General features: G+C 45.4%; 1 protein-coding gene across 4 annotated transcripts; it reads right to left on the bottom strand.

Moving 5' to 3' along the window:
• Positions 1-1,807: 1,807 nt before the first annotated feature.
• LOC102446119 (C-C chemokine receptor type 8) lies at positions 1,808-13,958 on the bottom strand. Of its 4 annotated transcripts, XM_075921849.1 has the most exons (5): positions 11,289-13,958; positions 10,056-10,163; positions 8,343-8,494; positions 8,019-8,123; positions 1,808-3,884 (listed from the first exon to the last, which is right to left on the bottom strand). In XM_075921849.1, the coding sequence occupies exon 5, from the start codon at positions 3,871-3,873 to the stop codon at positions 2,815-2,817; it is 1,059 nt and encodes a 352-aa protein (XP_075777964.1). In that variant the 5' UTR covers positions 3,874-3,884; positions 8,019-8,123; positions 8,343-8,494; positions 10,056-10,163; positions 11,289-13,958; the 3' UTR covers positions 1,808-2,814. The 4 variants fall into 4 exon arrangements, with proteins under 4 accessions (XP_075777964.1, XP_075777962.1, XP_075777963.1 ...); XM_075921847.1 differs by having other exon boundaries at positions 10,056-13,958; XM_075921848.1 differs by having other exon boundaries at positions 8,343-10,163.
• Positions 13,959-15,640: the final 1,682 nt, after the last annotated feature.

The following is a 15,640-nucleotide window of genomic DNA, read 5'->3' as shown; positions in this document are numbered from 1 at the left end:
AGGGACAGGCAGCACACCTGCATTCCCAGGGCATCAAAGGCTGACTGCCTTTCTCTTGCTCTCTGGGGGAGGGGGAAACAAGATGGGGTTTGTGTCTGGCTACAGAGGGCTCAAGAGCGATTCTTAGAGCCTCTGAGATCGACCGGTAGATCGTGATCTACCAGTTGGTGACCACGGGTGTAGACAAAGCCTCTGCCTCTCTCTCTTGTGTCTCAGGAATCATTGAAGGGAGGCCTGCACAGACCCTCCCAGACCCCAGGCAAGACTGGGGCAACAGGGGGCAAGGCTAGTTTCTTTATAAAAGAATGACAAATGTTAAACCCATTCAGCTCTCATAAGAATATGTTCTGACATCTTTTGGCAAATCACTCAAGGGACACGGTTAGGTTTAGAATTTTAATATATTCTGTCTTTGTTACTAACTCTGCACTATCAGAACTCCTGGGTTCTAGCTCAGCTCTTGGAGAGGGTGGGTTATAGCAGGGAGGAAATACATCTGAGTTCTATGCAAGATCATCAGATTGGCCATACTGGGAGAGACCAAATGTCCATCTAGCCCCGTATCTTATCTTCTGACAGTGGCCAGTGCCAGGTGCTTCAGAGGGAGTGAACATAACAGGCAAGCATTGAGTGATTCATCCTGTCACCCATTCCCACCTTCTGGCAAACAGAGGTGAAGGACATGCATATGTTGGATCTCTGGGCACACTGGCTAACAGCCATTGAGGAACCTATTCTTTAATAACTTACCTAGTTCTTTTTTGAATCCTGTTATAATTTTGGCTTTCACAACATCCTATGGTCAAGAGTTCTGCAGATCGACTGTGAAGATATATTTTCTTTTGTTTGTTCTATATCTGCTGCCTATTATGTTCATTGAGTGGCACCTAATTCTTGTGTTATGGTAAGGAGTAAATAACTCTTCTTTTTTCACTTTCTCCATACGAGTCATGAATTTACAGCCCTCTAGCATATCCCCCGTACTCCATCTCTGTTCAAAACTGAAAAGTCCCAGTCTTATTCATTTCTCCTCATACAACAGCAGATCCATATCCCTAATATTTTTTGTTGCCCTTTCCTGAACCTTTTTCAATGCCACAGTATCTTTTTTGAGATGAGAAGACCCATTTTAGCCATAGGGGTTTCTTGCTCAAGAAAACCCTGTTTCCATCCACACTAGCCTTTTTGCACAGGAGTTCTTGTGCAAAAAGGCTTATGCCTCGTCGGGAGAGGAATAACTCTTGCACAAAAATCCCTCTCTTCTGACGAGCTACTGTAAACTTTCTTGTGCAAGAGCAGGCTTGTAGTGTAGACACTCTGCTGCAAGTTTTTGCGCAAAACCGGTTGCTTTTGTGCAAGAAGCCTGCAGTGTAGACATAGCCCCCGGGATAAGTTTGAATGAAGATACATCTCTCCAGCTATGTTAATTGCATAGCTTGAGTCAAAGTATCTTAAATTTAATTTTGGTGCTGTCCGCTCTGCAGGAGGTCAACAGGAGCACACTCTCCCTTCCACTTCTGCTCCTACAAGGAGTAAGAGTATGTCTACACTACCCCGCTAGTTCGAACTAGCGGGGGTAATGTAGTCATCCGCAGTTGCAAATGAAGCCCGGGATTTGAATTTTTCCTCATGGAGTACAGCTAGTTCGGATTAGGAAGCCTAATCTGAACTAGCTACTCTGTGCCGCGTGTAGCCGTGTGGCATGGGGTTCGAAGTAGCCGGCATTTAAAAATGGCACCGGCCGGCTTCATGCAAATGAAGCCCGGGAAATTCAAATCCCGGGCTTCATTTGCAACTGCGGATGACTACATTACCCCCGCTAGTTCGAACTAGCGGGGTAGTGTAGACATACCCTAAAGGAACTACCAGCATCGACAGGAGCGCCCTCTCAGTTCCAATTAGTGTGTCTTCACTAGACCCACTAATTCAAACCCCAGAAGATCGACTGCAGCAGCTTCGATCTTCTCTGTAGCATAGACCTGGCCTGTCTTATTATTTATCCCTTTCTTATTGATTCCCAAAATTCTTTTTGCTTTTTTTTATTGATTCCCAAAATTCTTTTGCTTTTTTTTACTGCTGCTGCACATTGCATGGATGTTTGGGGAACATCTGAAACTTTAGACTAAATAGGAGTTCAGATAAATGAAAGTGCTATTTTGAGGCGCAGTTTTACTGATATGGAAATCCAAGGAATGAAGGGAGGCAGGCTGATGTTAGCTTATTACTGTGTATTTTATTAAAAAGAGTAAAAACAACTTCCTTGAGAACTGCTATACAAATACAAAGCTGTTGATTTATGCTCACAGGTACAAAGAGGCTAACTGAGAAGCTGTGTGTGTATGTGTGTGATGAACATAAGGCTACTGGATGAACATGCTCTAGATTTGAGTAATTAGGATTTTTAAATAAAGGGAATTAGGAATTATGCTGTATTATAAAAGCTAATTCATTAATTCAGTTTAGTTACATGTCTTACACATGCCCATAGATCCCTGAGCAAAACCACAATATCTTTTTTGAGAGGAAGTGTAGTAATAAAAATAATACTATTGATAACAGCATGGTTCTCCTTATAAGGAAATTATTAGATGCATAAATACAATTAATACATATAAGAACCCTGATTATTATTGCATTGTCCAAGCTTTTATACCAGACTCATTAATAGCCGAAAACTTTATTGAAAGCTAAGTCCTCCCAACTATTCTGAAGTAATGTACTTAATGAGCTGCCTGAGGTGTTTTCTTTCAAAGTCACTGATACTTATATCACACTATCTGTATCCCTGAATGTCTGGATTTATCCCATTCTATTTTACATTATAGGGTCAGTAATAGAAGTATGTGATGACTGGGTGTGCATGAAAGAGGTACTATAGTGGCTCTGAAAGACACTGTGGTCTTTGCAAATCAATAAAAATTTTCTGAGTATTTCCTGAACATATTTCTTGAACTTCTCACCCACAAAAGCATAGATCAGTGGGTTCAGGCAGCAGTGGACGAAGGAGATGGTTTCAGTCACCTGCAAGGCCAGGTCTAGGTCTCTGCTTGTCTTGCAGTCATCTATGATGTTCAGGCTTCGCAAAGAGTCCAGAAAAAGCACAACATTGAAGGGAGTCCAGAAGAGAAAAAACACAATTACAACAGTGAAAACCAGCTTCATTGCTTTATACTTGTTTCGGTTCATGCATCTCTGCAGGTTTTTCAAGATGTGGGAGTAGCAGAAAATGAGAATGGCAAGTGGGATCACAAGACCTAAGATATTGACTTCAAAATTGGTTAGAAGTTTCCAGGTGGTCCTATTATTCGGGTAGTATGGAGCACACTTCATAATGCCATCTTCATCAAATTCTTGGATAAATATAAGATTAGGTACTGAAGCTAAAATAGTCATGGACCAAACCATGAGGCTTAGAACAATGCTGAGTCTAGACGTTCGAACTTTCAGAGCATACACAGCATGGACGATGGCTAAGTACCTGTCTATACTCACGAGGGTTATGAAGAATATGCTGCTGTAAAAGCCAATGTAGTAAACTCCACATATTATTTTACACATTTCATTTCCAAAAGTCCATTGGTCTGAAGCATAGTGAGCCAGGAAGGGGAGTGAGAAAACAAAGAGCAGATCAGAGATGGCAAGGTTCAGCAAATACACATCAGTCATTCTGGATAGTTTCTTACAAACTATCAGAACACAAATGACCAAACTGTTTCCTACAAAGCCAAACACAAACACCACACAGTAAAGGACTGGAAAAAACACTGATTCAAATCCCTTGATTCTCTCTGGGCTGCAGATGGAACCCCCCTCCTCAGGATAATAATCGTCCGAATCATTAAGAGGAAGTTCTGTCCCAGTTGAAACATCCATTGTGGGAGGACCTGTTCAAGAGCACAGAATTTAATACAATCTAACAATCCTGTTACTTAGCTAATAATCTAGGCACAATTCTGCCCTGACATCCCACACATCCCCACTGAAGTCCACAGAACTGCATAGACTGTAAAGAGGTAGAATTTGGCCCTGAGAACAAGCTAGTCTTTTCAGGGAAAAGAACATTTCAGCCTCATACAACAACTCAACCAAAGCCACCCACAGACCAAGGTACCTCTGGAAGTTCAGGGGAAGTTTAGATGGAAAGAGGCTGGGGGTAGAAGTGACAGTATCCCAACCCATTTCCCTAGGCCCTGTCTGGAGCCCTTTCCCATTAGGGAAGCAGGCAGGGATCTAGGGACACTGCTAGAGAAAAATTAAACCATCAAGGAAGGGAAATGAAAAGCTAGACATGGGGAGAGGGAGGTGGAAAGCCACCAGACAAAGAAACGCAAGCCAGCTAGAAAGCGAAGGGAGGAACCCTAGAGAAAGACAGGGAGAAGTACGAAAGGATAGAATTAACCTTGTAGAATAAGAACAACCAGAGTTCTCTGGTGGGAGCTGGGTGATCACTGGAACCTTGCCACCTGAATGAGGTGTTTGGGGGCAGCAGGAGCAGTTTGGAGGCCTGAGAGAACTGGAGGTGTTGGATAACCACGAGGGTGAGGGTGCCAACAGCCCTGCCACAAAACAAGGGGAAAAGTGCAGAGAGTATCCTACAGCGTTGCCTCCGGTGTGAAGACCTATGGGTCAAGACAGAATTTTGGGGATGATTCTCACCCACAACTGTGGTTTTTGCATGTGGAGAATGAGCAAACCCCAGCAGGGATCCTGGAGGACTACCAGGGGAAGTGGGGGAAGAACACCACCAGGAGGAGCATCATCTCCAGTAAAGGCATAAGAGCCTGGGAAAAGAGGAATTGTTCTGCCAGACAAGTAGATGGGGTGATCCTAGTTCCCTTGTTCAAGCCCTGTTTCAGACATCCCTACTTTTTTTGAAAAAGTGGACATTTGTCCCATTGCTTCTGCCAACTTGATTAATGAAGAAGAGCAAATGACTCAGATGCCCATTTTTGTCAAACGAGTGGGCTGTGGAGGAACATGCAGTGGAGCAGGCAGTGATGCCAGCCCCGTGCAGGTGTGGAGGCAGGACTCGGGCAGCGGGCAGGCTGGGCTTCAGCAAGCAGTTACACCAACCCCAGCCTCTTGCAGGGTGGGGGTCCTCAGATGAATGGTGCAGACCAGCCCCACACAGGAGGGTGGAAGTCTCAGGCTAGCCCCATGTGGTGCCCTATTTTCCCAACAAGTGGGCAGTGTGACAGAAGGCTGAGAATCAGTAGCTGAACTATCACTCCGATCACTGTAAACCCAACTAGTTTCCCGGGAGAAGGGCCCAATGGAGGGAAGCTGAGCCAACCACAAAATCAGTCTGTGCTGGCCAAAGTTACGGAGCTAGTTAATCCAGTAACTGGAAGAGTAGAAAAACACCCAGCAAGAAAGTGCAAGGGTATGGGAGAGAGAGAATGGGGGGTGCTAGCAAGACCAAGATAAAAGGAGATCTCTTCGTTGGAGAGATCCTGCTCCTCTGTGGCAAAGGATCCTGATGCTGATATGTCACTGTAAAGACAGTTGCTGCATGGGACTGTGAAAGGGTACTGGCTGAGTTAACAAATAAAGTACACCGTGGTGTTTACAAACTGGAGGTGCTATAGCCGTTTGCTGGAGAGGACCGGAACAGAGGGCACCATCCCCGTCACAGGGCATCTTAAAGTGGAGGCACCTAAAATTACTAGATGCTTTTGAAATTTTTGATCAAAAAGTTCCATAACACACATTAAACCAACACTTGACTACCAGATTGGCTGCACAGAACATAGTCATGACTCAATGCAGAGGGTTTTACACATGCAGTTCTCAGGCACCCAAGGGTATGTCTACATTTGCACCCTCTTTTGCAACCGTGCTTCATTTGCATAGTTGCATTATGGCGCTATTTCAAAATACAAAACAAGGTGTAGATGCAGTTATTTTGGGAGAGCACCCTTCTTCCGAAATAAGCTTCATTGTATGAGGATTAAGGTTAACAGTTATTTTGGAAGAAGGGTGATCTCCCAATTAATTGCATCTACACCGCGTTTTGTATTTCGAAATAGTGCTATTTCAAAATACAGTAAAACTCCAATGGTCCGGCATCTGATGGTCCTGTACTCCTGATGGTCCGGCACCATCAGGAACCCGGAAGTGCTCCTGGCAGCCGGACCATTGGAGCTGCTCTGCCCCCAGCTTCCCCAATTCAGCTGCTGCTAAAACTGACCAGCGGCTGAATCCGGGAAGCCGGGGGCAGAGCAGCTGGGGTGCTGCCGGGTAGGTCCGGTAGCTCTGCCCCTCGGGGCTGCGGGACCAACCCGGCAGCACCCCAGCTGTCCCCGATTCAGCCGCTGCTGAAACTGACCAGTGGCTGACTCCAGGAAGCCCGAGGCAGAGCTGCTCTGCCCTGGCTTCCTGGAATCAGCCCCTGATCAGTTTCAGCAACAGCTGACTTGGGTACACCTGGGACAGAGCAGCTGGGGCGCTGCTGGGTTGGTCCCCGCAGCGCCGAGGTGTGGCGCTCCGCGCAGCACCCCAGCTGCTCTGTCCCAGGCATTCCGATTCAGCTGCTGTTGAAACTGACCAGCGGCTGACTCCAGGAAGCCCGAGGCAGAGCAGCTCTGCCCCTGGCTTTCTGGAGTCAGCAGCTGATCAGTATCAGCAGCGGCTGAATCAGGACACCTGGGGCAGAGCAGCTGGGGTGCTGCCGGGTTGGTCGAGTAGTGCCGAGGAGCGGTGCTGCGGAACCAACCCAGCAGCACCCCAGATGCTCTGCCCCAGGTGTCCCCAAGAGCAGCTGGGATGCTGCCAGATTGGTCTCGCCGCACCAAGGGTTGGCGCTACTGGACCAACCAGGCAGCATTCTAGCTGCTCTGCTGCAGGCGTCCCCGATTCAGCCGCTGCTGAAACTGACTAGCAGCGGCTGAATCAGGGACGCTTGGGGCAGAGCCGGACTATCGGAAGGGGGGGGCTATGAGGGATCTGGGGTGGCATCCCCCCCACCCCACCCCAGACCCCTCATAGCCCCCCTTCCGATAGTCCGGCATATCTGATAGTCTGGCACCCCCTGGGTCCTAAAGGTGCCGTATTATTGGAAGTTTACTGTAGCACAATAACACGATTATGCAAGCGTGGGGTATTTAAATCCCAGCTTTGTTTGCAATTTCAAATGTCTTCATTTGCATCGAAAGAGGGTGCAAGTGTAGACATACCCCAAGGGAGAAATGCTAAAATGCTAATCAGCACTCACCAAAACCAGTGAGAAACTGCTTAAGAATATTGCAAAAGATTGGATGTCCTTTCTTGCACACCAGCAACACTGACTCCAGCTTAAAACAATTCTTATTAAGGTTAGCCAAGCCATGAATACGTTCAGTTTTAGAGTATGGCTGCACTACAAATAAAAGGTGTGTGGTGTTCTTCACTCGGGTTAGCTCACCTGGGTTAAAACAGCAGAGAAGACACAACAACTTGGGCTAGCAGCTCAAGTTCAAGTACTTCCTCATAAGTTTTAATGTGAGCTGCTGTTCTGAATTAAAAGCTGAGTTGCTATGTATTCATTTCAGTTTAACCCAAGTTAGCCATGGTCAATTAGCTAACCCAAGGTAAGAATACACTTTTTTATAAACATATCTACACACACATCTTCTATATCACTGTACCAGCATGCACTAAATCACATAAAGTAGTCATAGCACTCAGTTGATTAAGCACAACACAGATCAAGATACTATCATAGCATTTGCTGTCCTAGATCCAGACATTTGTCCATCAATTTCTGTCACCTGCCTCCCACATTGTTGAAACCTGGTACAAAATTTCCCATAAAGCAACCAGCTACTTATGTAATCAAACATTATGTGTGAGTTTTGTCATTGCCATAATGAGGTATCCTTTTATGTTTATAATTTTAACTTTGTAAAATATTCTAACTCCTATTCATTTTTGATACTTTGGGTACGTTTTGCTACTAACACTGTTGAAGCTGTGGAGAATACATACATTATTAGACAGCTGGCAGGAACTTTTTATGCCCCTCTATCATCAATACTTACCGTCACTCCTGAGGTTTTTATTTCAGTGCCACTTCATAAATTTGATAATTGTCTTCATGATAAAAAATTATGTCTTCTTTTTTCTTTATCTTCACAGCTGCAGAACTGGGATAACAAACATCTAAATAAGTTACCTATTGCTTGTCAGTAGCAAGAATATAAATGATGTACGGTATCTAAAGAATATAAATGCTCACCTCAAAAAAAATCACACCTCATTCTGATTAAGATCTAGCATTTTGATCTATAGGCCACGTCACAGATGTCACAGGGACAGAAGTGTTTTATTTTTATTTCCCACAGGTGTAAATGACTCCCACAAACCTCAGATCACAATCTTCCTGGGTCCCTTTTCTCTTTTCTGCCACCCACAGATTTCTCAGAAGCTCTTCTGTGCTTATGCTCCATTAATCGAAGTTGGAGTCCAGTCCCCACTTTCCCCGAAATCATCTGTCTTTGTAGTGTCCAGTAGAGCCCTGAGCAAATACAAAAATTTGGATCCACAGCCATAAGAATCAACTTGTACCTGACTCATGAGCTACACTCATGTTATATGTGTATACATATAATCCATATTGGCACACTATCTCATAGAGTCCCTCTCAGGAAGTGAGCCTGGGTTGGTGATTGTCCTGTATAGGAAAACTAGATGGCTTAATAAATGTACACAGTATTATTGTTGTTGTTATTATTGTAAACATCAATCTTATAACACAACAGGCATCAGAATAAGTAGCTTTTTACATAAAATGTCTCAAGTCAACAAAGCCCAAACTCACAAACTGAACTAAAAAAAAAGTCAGCCACCTATTTAGTTTGGCTACCTCTAGTCTGCATCCCTCTGCTGACAGAGGGATGCAAATCAAGCACTTTAAAAGTGCAAATGAGCCCGGGATTTAAATATCCCAGGCTTCATTTGCATACTCACGTTCAGGATCTGTGATGACCACATGCCCTTTCGAAAGTAAAAGTAAAGTGTAGCCGCGGCTCTGCTGACAGCAGGGAGCTTTTACGGCAGATCCTGTACTCCTCATTTTTTGACATATGCATCTTCAGCAAGATTCAACTGTACGGAAAGCTTCAAGAAAGGGCTTTCTAAATCACGAGATTACAGTGGGGAATGTTGAAATGTACATAGTGATCCTGGGAGACCTGGTATACCCCCTACAGCTGTTGCTCTTGAAACCTTACATGGAAAACCTCGACAGCAACAAGGAGCAGTTCCACAAAAGGCTGAGTAGGTGCCGGATGACAGTGGAATGTGCCTTTGGCAAATTAAAAATGCGCTGGTGATGCCTTTGTGCAGAGCCGGCCCACGGTACAGGCTAACCGGGCTACCACCCGGGGTGCCTCATTGTAGAGGGCGCCACGCAGGGCTGCTGGACTGGGTGGGGGCAGCAGCTGCGCAGGGTGCCCGGGGGCAGGGCTGTGCATATGCCACATGCCCGAGGTGGGGCTGCGCATGTGCTAGGCACGCAGGGGCAGGGCCGCGTATGAATTGCACTCCTGGGGGTGGCGCCTGTCAGCCGACGGTCAGGGCAGTGTGTGTGTGTATGTTTCCGAGAAAAGGTTTAACGTCCGTGCCTTTACAGCTAGGACCGGGGTCCCATCGCAGAGGGTGGCCAGCAGGCCAACAGACGCCCCGTTATATAGGAAGAGCTTATTACATCTTAGATTTCAGCTGCTAGAATTTCATAATTCCTTCGCAGCGGGCAGCCTTGGAGAAAGACTGAAAGATGCCCCAGTGGATCCTGTCACCTGGGAGTGACACAGATCCAAACGCCCAAGCTCTTCCTATAACTGTCCCTTTAGACCGGCTGAAGTTCTTTTAAATTGTGCTTGGTTCTGTTACAGCAACTGAAGGAGGCAGGTTAAAGCTTAAACAGTTACAGGTTTATTTGAGGAAGCTTATAAATCATATGGTTGCAATGGCTATTGTTCTATTTCTTAACTATTAGCAAAATATAGGTCTTAAAAATGGTTACAAAGAAGATAAAGATAGAAAAATAGAAATAATGGTACCAAGTAACAGCTTACTCTTTCTATGTGTACACTTAAGACAGAGGACCACATCCAGGTACCATTTTTACCCCCTTCTGTGCCTCTCGACTCCAGCATGTCAGGCCAGGGCCGGTCCCTCAATTCCTAGGAAAGACGAAAATACGAGGTGGGCGTCCCCATAGAACCTCGGGAGGTCAAACACCTAACCCGACCAGCAGGTAGAGGGTAGAATGACACTCAAAGTGAGTGTGTGCTGGGCCCATCTTATATAATCATGGGGTCACGTATTTTCTCTTTCTTATCTGTAATGCCAATTGATGCTGGTCTGTCTGCTGTGAGACCAGTTCTTACAAGGAAGTTGTGAACTTAATTTACACTTGTAAGAGAGAATTGAGATGATTAAATTGGAAGTACAGGACATTGTTTTCTCAGTGGGAAATTCCCCTTCCAGGGACTGTGTGTGTTCGAATCAACATAGGTGCCAGCCGCAGCCTCGAGGCCAGCTTATTGACTTAGCTGCTCTCTATCCACATATCTGTGTTTCAGCTTCTCAGGATCAGATGAGCCAGCATAGACTATGCTGATATTATTGCTCCTTCTCTGCCCTGTGCTTCAGAGAGGCAAATAAGATGGATGATATGGGGTTAGTCTGTCTGGCCACAGCCAGGTAGAGCCAGAAGCAGCCAGGGCCAAGTTCAATATCTAATAGTTCCTCTCCATCCATCCAACACACAACTGGCTTACGCCCCCACCCAATAACTTGGGAAATTCCCACTACACTTCTGGGTATCTCTGGGAGGCAATGCTTCCCCACTCGCAAGTACAGAGTCTGAGTGTAGAAAATAAACTTTTAATAAAAAGAGAGGGAAGTAACGTGGAAAACACCAGTCAGAGTTCATAATCATAAACCATCAGTAAAAGTCCCACCCCAGTAGGTTGGGCAATGTCCTTTTCCTCTCAGGTTCTTAAGTCCAGCAATGTAAACATCCCCTTCACATGCCCAGCCTTTCTCTGCACCACACTCACACTTGCTGCTCTTGGTCAGGGCAGACTCAGCGTTCAGAGATGCAGCTGCAAGCACCTCCCACTCTGATTGTGGGGGAGAGTTAAGGAGGCATCTTACTCATTCTGCTGGTCACTCACCATCTGCCTGCTCACTGCTCTCTGGTGCCACCCTACTGGCCATTTGTCTCACCTCTCTGCTGCTGCCCTGCTGGCCGCTCATTGCGCCTCTCCATTGCCGCCTTGATTGTTGCTTTTTGTACTGACCCCTTATCATGCCACCACCGCTCTTCTGGCCACTCGTCGCCTCTCTCCTCTGCCACCGTCCTGTTTGCTCTCGGTCACCATCCATTGCCACCCAGTTCTTGGCTGTGATTTCTTCCCATCAGTTTCAAATGATTTCAGCTCCCAGTGATTTCAGCTCTTAGGAAACAGGGTATAAAAAAAACACAGCTCCAACCTAATGATGCCTAGTTAGTTCTGTTCTTTGAACAGTGGGAGTGCGGGCAGGAAAGGTCAAACCACTCCAGGCAGGGGAAGCCATATAGCTTCCTGTCCAGAATAATCTGACAAGAGCTCTAATATTTTCTGCTAACTGTGAGCCCTTCTATTTCAAACAATTTAGCACAGTTCTACTTTTCTGTATTCCCACACAATTACAAACATTGGTAACCATATTTTAGCCATCCCTGCCATTTAATACAAACACAGCTGGTGTTGGGTTAAAATTGACTACAATGAGCAAAATAACACTCCATCTTCTGAGTATCTAACACATCTAAGCAAAGCAAGTGTATTTATAGACATACCCCAGGTTTCGGTCATGTTGATTAACAGGTTCCCCTTCTGGGACTAGTTTAGAAACAGAAACAATTATTTATTGTATTAACACCACCCTACCAATGGACCTGTTTAATAAGAGAGCTAGTTCTGAACAGTCCTCAGAGTCCCAAAATAAAGTCCAGCTCAACATTACAGCCCATTCATAGTTCTGGTATCTTTCCATGTAGCAAGAAGTCTTCTTCTGTCCCAGTCTGTTCACAACCTGTGCTCCCATAGCTTATTAACTGGAGCTTAGCCGTCTAACTTTGGCTTTAGGCTTTATGAAAAGCTGTTCAATAGAAACACCAGTATTGCCATCCACAAGCTTTCAGTAATCACGAATCATGAGATTGGTTTTAAAATAATTAGATTTTTAAAATATACATGTTTGAGGACTTTTGTTTTGGGTTTTGAGCCTTCTGGGTTTACTCAGAAGCATTCACTCAGATCCTGTTTACATCAGAAATGTAAAGAAAATGTGCTTGAAAGATTTACCTTTATCCCTGAAACCTATTGATTGAAAGTATAGCAGTCCTAACATGTCTGATCACATCACTGATGTTGAGTATGTGCACAAGATGCTTAACAGGATAACAGAAGTAATTATGAAAAACTGTTTTATATAATGGTCCAGGAGCAATTGTTATAGATAGTTACAGGTGGGGTAAAAGCAGTCATCTGTGACAAAAAGCCTTCCAGCCTTTTGGAGGCTGCAGAAATTGCTGTTGAATGTGTTTAATCAAGGACTCATGAAAAAGGCAAATCCCAGAGGAAGGGAAATTTCTTGCCCCCCATGTTAAGAAAAGAGGGGTCTGTGCATAAACTTAATCTCAGGTTGTTGGGTTTTTTTACATCAGGGGGACCCAAGGTAGTAAACCCCCCACCCTAAGGGAATGCAGGTAGTCTGTTACTGTCGGGCTCAAGCCACATAAAACCAAATTGGCCCAAACTAAAAGTTACTCCATGGTCCACCCTACAACCCCCCCCCCCCCAATGTGAGTGCCGCTACCATAGTCACAAAAGTAACAGTAAAGAGAGTAGAAACCCCAGTGAACTATATTAAGACTGAGTCTTGGGAAGGTGGTGAAATACTTATTAAGGCTACTAAAGTCAATGGCATAGATTGGAAGGAGGACCAGCGTGTCCCAAATTACTTAGGTCAAGGAAAGTTTGGTAAGGCAGAAAGATAAACTCCTTAGTAAGAGTTCAAATATTTTAGCTTTGGCTGAATTCTGTGTAACTGTAAGAGGCTACGGTGCATCTCGAGTGGGAGGATTTTAAGGGAGATGCAAGCCGCAGAAATCTGCTTCCTGTGGATATTTTAATACAGTGGCTTTCACACTTTTTTTTCTCATGACCAAGTGAAAGAAAATTGTTGATGCCCACGACCCAATATAATTTGACTAGACTGTGAGCTCTGAGGTGGGACTGAGCAGCCAGCAGCAGGTTCTAGGCAGTGGGAGTATGAAACTAGAGTTCAGGGCAGGGCCAGTGCATGGAGTTCTGTGTACCCTCTTCCCCCCACCTAGGAGCGGGGCCTGCTGCCGGCTGCTTCTGGGGCGGTGCCAGGAGAGGCAGGTAGCTGCCTTAGTACCCCCCTAGTCACTTGATCACCTTGCAGCAATGAGACCCAGTGCCTGACACTCCACAACCCAGCACTGGGTCACAACCCATAGTTTGAAAACCGCTGTTTTAATAGACAATACTATTTTTAGCCATGTTTAAGCAGCAGAGGAAGCAAGGTGAGAGAGGGCCAGCTCCTTGGCTTCCTAAAGGGGCAGGGTCATGAGTGGAAGGGGCAGCCAGTCCTCTGTGCCATCCAGAGCAAAGTGTGACCCTTCTCCAGAACTCAGAGCCACATGGAGTGTGCAACACAGCACTCCAGTGGCCATTTTAAGGGCCTACGGATCTGGTCACCACCACTGCTGCCATAGTGGTGGTGGTAGCTCAGAGCCCCAGGCCCCTTTGAATTGCCAGGCCCCAGGGCAAATGTCCCTTTTGCCCCCCTGTTGATGGTCCTGGTAAGTAGGCTAATGTCACAACTCAGAAACTCACCTGATTTGTCTGTGGACATCAGGGAGGGCTTTGAGGGGGAGGGAAAACCCTCCATCCTTTGTCAGTCTCCTGACCTCAGAGGAGAACTTTGAAAGTTCTACTGTTTTACCACACCCTGCTCTGAACTTATTGAGATTGAAAAGGAGTTTGAGGCTCTACAGACTTATCGTACCTTCAACCAGAAGAGGGTTGCTGCTCAGAATATTACTTGGCTGGGGAAGGAAAGGGTCGGGGGGGGGTTGTTTTGTATTCGTTGTTTTTGGAAGGAGGTTTGTTGTACTGAGCAGTTCCCACAGATAAAAGGCATTTTGATGAGATTTGCAAGCAGGTGCTGGAACTTGATAAAACACAGAACAGGGTTGTTGCACTTAGCCCATAAGTGTCCATTTACTGGACATTGAGGAGTAGAAACAACCTGTGACAGGTTTAAATTGAATTTGTATTAGCCTTATACATTTGAGACAGTAAAAAAATACTGTAAGAGTTATGACTTAACAGTTAAAAGTGTAAGGTCGTATCTACAATGGTGGCAAAACTGCTTTTTGGTGACAAAACAGTGAGAGCGTAGTTTTGGGAAAAACATCATGTTTTGATGACAGAAAATTTCCAGCCCTGCTAGAAATGTTTTTCTTTTCCCCTCCATTTATTGTCCACAAAGAGCTAGTGTGGACTCTGTTGTTTGTTTTGTCGAGGGGATGGCTTCCACTAGTATCCCACAATTCCTGTCCTGATGCTTTTCTCAGAGTTTTGTGATCTCTGCTGCCCTGCAAGGATGCGCCCCTCCCCTTTCAAAGCTCTAAGAAGTATTGGACAGCTGAGTGAGCTGCTCCGTTTGAGGAACAAAAAAGAGCAAATCATTGGAATGGTTCTGTTCTGTCCCCCTACACGCACAGGAGCTGGCAGACTGCTGCTGCAGGGGGAGGACTGGAGAGTTTCATGAAGAGCTCACAGAGCTACTCATTATGCTGCTCCCAGCACCTGATAATGTAGTGGGAGAACTCAGAAGGAATCCCAGGAAGTGCAGGGATCAGCTCTGCCTTCCCATAACACTGCTCTGGGGATGCTTACCCACATTGCTTTGCTCTGTCTATCAACAGGGTGCTAGCAATGTGGCCATCACATTTCAACAATGAGAAGCAGAAAAACTAGTTTGATGGGGTTTCACTTCTGGCAGCTTTTGCACGGTGACAGCACTTTGCTCGCCAAACTTCCCCAGTATAGATAGCCTACTTGGCTAAAGGGACCCTGTAAGTCACCATCACAGCTGTGGCCCGTCATTAAGGAAGTGCTTGCTAGAGCATCTCTAGGTATCGTAAGGCACCTCTTCAAACCCTCCAGGAATAGAAATAAATAAATACTTGTTGAGGTGGATTTTGCCACCAGGAACCCTGAAGCCAGAGCATTATCTAATGGAGAAGCTGAGACTGTGGCTACTGCCCCAGGCATTGTTTTTAGCAGGATCAGTTTCCCAGAGAAATCTTGTCAGACCCTGATGCACATTCCATGTCAGTAGTTTTCAAGTTCCTGGAGTTATGCAGAGCAAGGCATATAAAGACTGCCCACATTTTAAAGTTGTAGACCCAGTTAACTGAAAATAAACATTTTAAACAGTCATCAGTTAGTTTTATAGAATCTGCATGACTATCAGTATACTGAAATCAATGTCACAGCAGTATTACTTTCTGCATCACAAACGGGGAAATCCTCCAGCAAATTTAGCAAATTCTGTGACATTTATCAGA

This window comes from Pelodiscus sinensis, chromosome 2 (assembly GCF_049634645.1).
Source record: "Pelodiscus sinensis isolate JC-2024 chromosome 2, ASM4963464v1, whole genome shotgun sequence".
NCBI classification, from domain to species: domain Eukaryota; kingdom Metazoa; phylum Chordata; order Testudines; family Trionychidae; genus Pelodiscus; species Pelodiscus sinensis.
Note: the sequence above shows the minus strand (reverse complement) of the source record. Positions and strands in the feature narration are given on the sequence as shown.